Raw genomic sequence first — 2,826 nt, 5'->3', positions numbered from 1 at the left:
AGATAAATAATGCAAAGTAATTGTAGAAATAAAATAATTTAAACTGAAAGTGTAGGCATATCTGACCACATACAGTTACTGCCACTGCCAATCTTAAAATGTAGTTTTCATCGGTTGTCCTATCCTTATCTAATTTTGGACTATAAAAGTGCAAGAAATTTGTACATTTTCATTGAAAGAGTGGGGTATTTTTTCAACCCTCTCAGTCAGTATTCTATATCAATAGTACCTCTGTTCATTTATATTTTTTCTTCTACAAAATAGATAAATGCATGGAGACTTCTAAATCGTAGTGAATCAGATAAAATTAACGCGTTAATACTGTAAATACTGCACATTTTTATATTTTTTTTCAATGGGTGTATTATATACATATGAATATAAATCCAATAAATTACTTCTTTCTCCATCCATTTCCAGTATTCAAACATCACCATCAAAAAAGCAGAAACATGATCCTTCGAGGGTTTTACTCGTGTCTTCTAAGGCGGGAGAAAATAAGAAATATCTCCATCCAACCCTTTTTCAAGATTCTTCACACACTACTTACTTGGAAGGAACTAAGTCAGTCCTTGTGCGTTCTCACCCTTATAGCTACAGTGGCCCTGATACTGAATAAAGATGACAATATGAACATTATCAACCCAGAATACCTCAACAACAGTGTGAGCCAGTTTGGTATGAAAGGTATTTATTCCAAAATTTCTACATCTCCTGACGTGGTCGTCAGTTATTTGGACATGACAAATGTGCAGTGTTATATATTTACGAGTATTCATTTATTTACTAACTTACCTATTCTTTTTCGTTTACTTATTCTTACTTATTTACCTATTATTATTATCATATATATATATATATAATATATATATATATATATATATATATATATATATATATATGTATATACATATATTCATTTATTTCTTTATCTGCGTATTTATCTGTTTATTCAGGTATTTATCATTTATTCATTTATATATTTATCTTTCTATCTTGTCTCTTCATTTTATTTATTCAATTATCTGGTTATCTATATATTCATTTCTAATATGTTTTCTCATTTATCTTTTTATTTTATTTGCATATCGATTTATCTATTTTTGTTTGCCTGTTTGATGTTATTTGTTTATTATGTAGTTATTGACTTGTTTACTTGCGTGTTTATAAACACACGCCCATTTGCGTATATATCACATGACTTTCTGTCGAACAGCCCTTAGCATCCCTCCAATATTTTTCCTTTTGAAAACGCCTCTTTTTCATATATTCCATTTATTTCAGATGAAGCGACTGTCCCTGTGAAAGTGGATGAAGGAAAGGTTTTTATCAACGATACAGTAATAAGAAGACTAGTCGATGGAAAGGACAACCTGGGCAACCCAAGAAAGAATTTGATTTTACTGTCTTCATCTTTGCCACGGAGTGGTTCGTCTTTTATAGGAGAACTTCTTTCTTCTGTGCCTGGTGCCATCTACTTTTTCGAACCGGATAACTGGTTGGAAAGAAAATGTTCATTGGAAAGTTGCTACTCGGAGCTCCTTGCACAAATATTTTCTTGTTCTTTCAACGACTCATACATAAATTTCATGACGGGGAGATGGCAATTTTTTTCCTTTTTGAATGGCGATGTAATGGTATGCCAGGGTTTGACTGGGAGAGTTATGCATGGTTGTCAGAAGAGTTTTGACATGTTGGCAATGTGCAAGGCTGCAACAACCATCGTCGTTAAAACCGTTCGACTTCGCCTTTCGTGGATTCAGAGGGATCTGTCCAAATTCCCAGCCCATCTTAAGGTAATCAATCTCATACGTGATCCTCGCCCCGTGAGATTATCCACTCGGAAGTTTGGATGGTTGAAGGACACCGAGAAAATATGCAGAGCCACGGAAGATGACCTAAATACTTACCCGACGTTTAAAGCCAAATTCTCCGGTAGAGTGAAGCTAATCAATTACGAACGGTTTTGTTCTGATGTTACACATTATACCAATGTGATCTTTTCCTTCCTTGGTTACGTGAAAATTCCTAAGTCCGCTCAAATGTATTTGAAAAATCACACAGAATATATGGGACGAAAGCTGGGTGCCTTGTCTACAGTATCTAATTCAATTAAAACTTATAGTAGATGGAGGGAAACCATTCCAAGTGGAATATTTCACGAGGTGGAAGAATCAGAAACATGCCAGAGAGTTATAAGTCAACTCAATTTAACTATATTTGGGTCATTTGCTAGGGTAAGAAATTTCAGTGAACCATTATTCAAGGGAGGATTATGATTAATCCAAAAGTGAAAGTTCATCTACGAGTATTCGTATATACACACAGAATTAGATCATTCTAAGCCTGTGTGTGGGAATGCATAATCTAGAAGTGGGCAAACTTTAGCTTAGGTGCGTCCTAAAGTCGGTCAATCTTTGATACAAAAAAATTCCCACATACTATCCGAAAATGATGGGAACATATAATTGACTATATCTTAGGTATTGATATATTTTCAAATATTAAAAAGTCTCACAGTGAAAATTTAAAGCTCAAAGAATGTAGTGTGAATTGTAAGTCATACCAAATTGAATTAATGCAAATTTTTGTGAAGTTATTTTTATTTGAAGGTTGTTTTTTGTGAAGAGGTTTTTACTTGAAGGTTGTTTTTGTGTCATATAAAGTCACACAATTCAAAGACTCGATTTTACACACCAGCAGAAAAGTACACACTAATTCTTAATTTGGCATTGTTTTAATAGATATACGTTTATGGCTCCATCACCTTTTGTCACTGAAAACGAGATCATCACTTTGGATAACTAGCGCCTTTTGTGGTGTGAC

At 33.7% G+C, this 2,826-nt stretch overlaps 1 protein-coding gene across 1 annotated transcript in view; it reads left to right on the top strand.

Annotated features, from left to right (window-relative positions):
• The first annotated feature begins 441 nt into the window (after window positions 1-441).
• LOC143019454 (carbohydrate sulfotransferase 5-like) overlaps window positions 442-2,826 on the top strand; it is a 3,517-nt gene continuing 1,132 nt past the window's right edge. The window contains exons 1-2 of the mRNA XM_076175092.1: window positions 442-687; window positions 1,285-2,826. The exon at window positions 1,285-2,826 is cut by the window's right edge and continues 1,132 nt beyond it. Coding sequence (XP_076031207.1) covers window positions 453-687; window positions 1,285-2,279 — 1,230 coding nt within the window. The 5' untranslated portion in view covers window positions 442-452 and the 3' untranslated portion in view covers window positions 2,280-2,826. The remainder of the gene's footprint in view (window positions 688-1,284) is intronic.

This window comes from Oratosquilla oratoria, chromosome 3 (assembly GCF_046742065.1).
Source record: "Oratosquilla oratoria isolate Oo_2021 chromosome 3, ASM4674206v1, whole genome shotgun sequence".
Taxonomy (NCBI): Eukaryota; Metazoa; Arthropoda; class Malacostraca; order Stomatopoda; family Squillidae; genus Oratosquilla; species Oratosquilla oratoria.
Note: the sequence above shows the minus strand (reverse complement) of the source record. Positions and strands in the feature narration are given on the sequence as shown.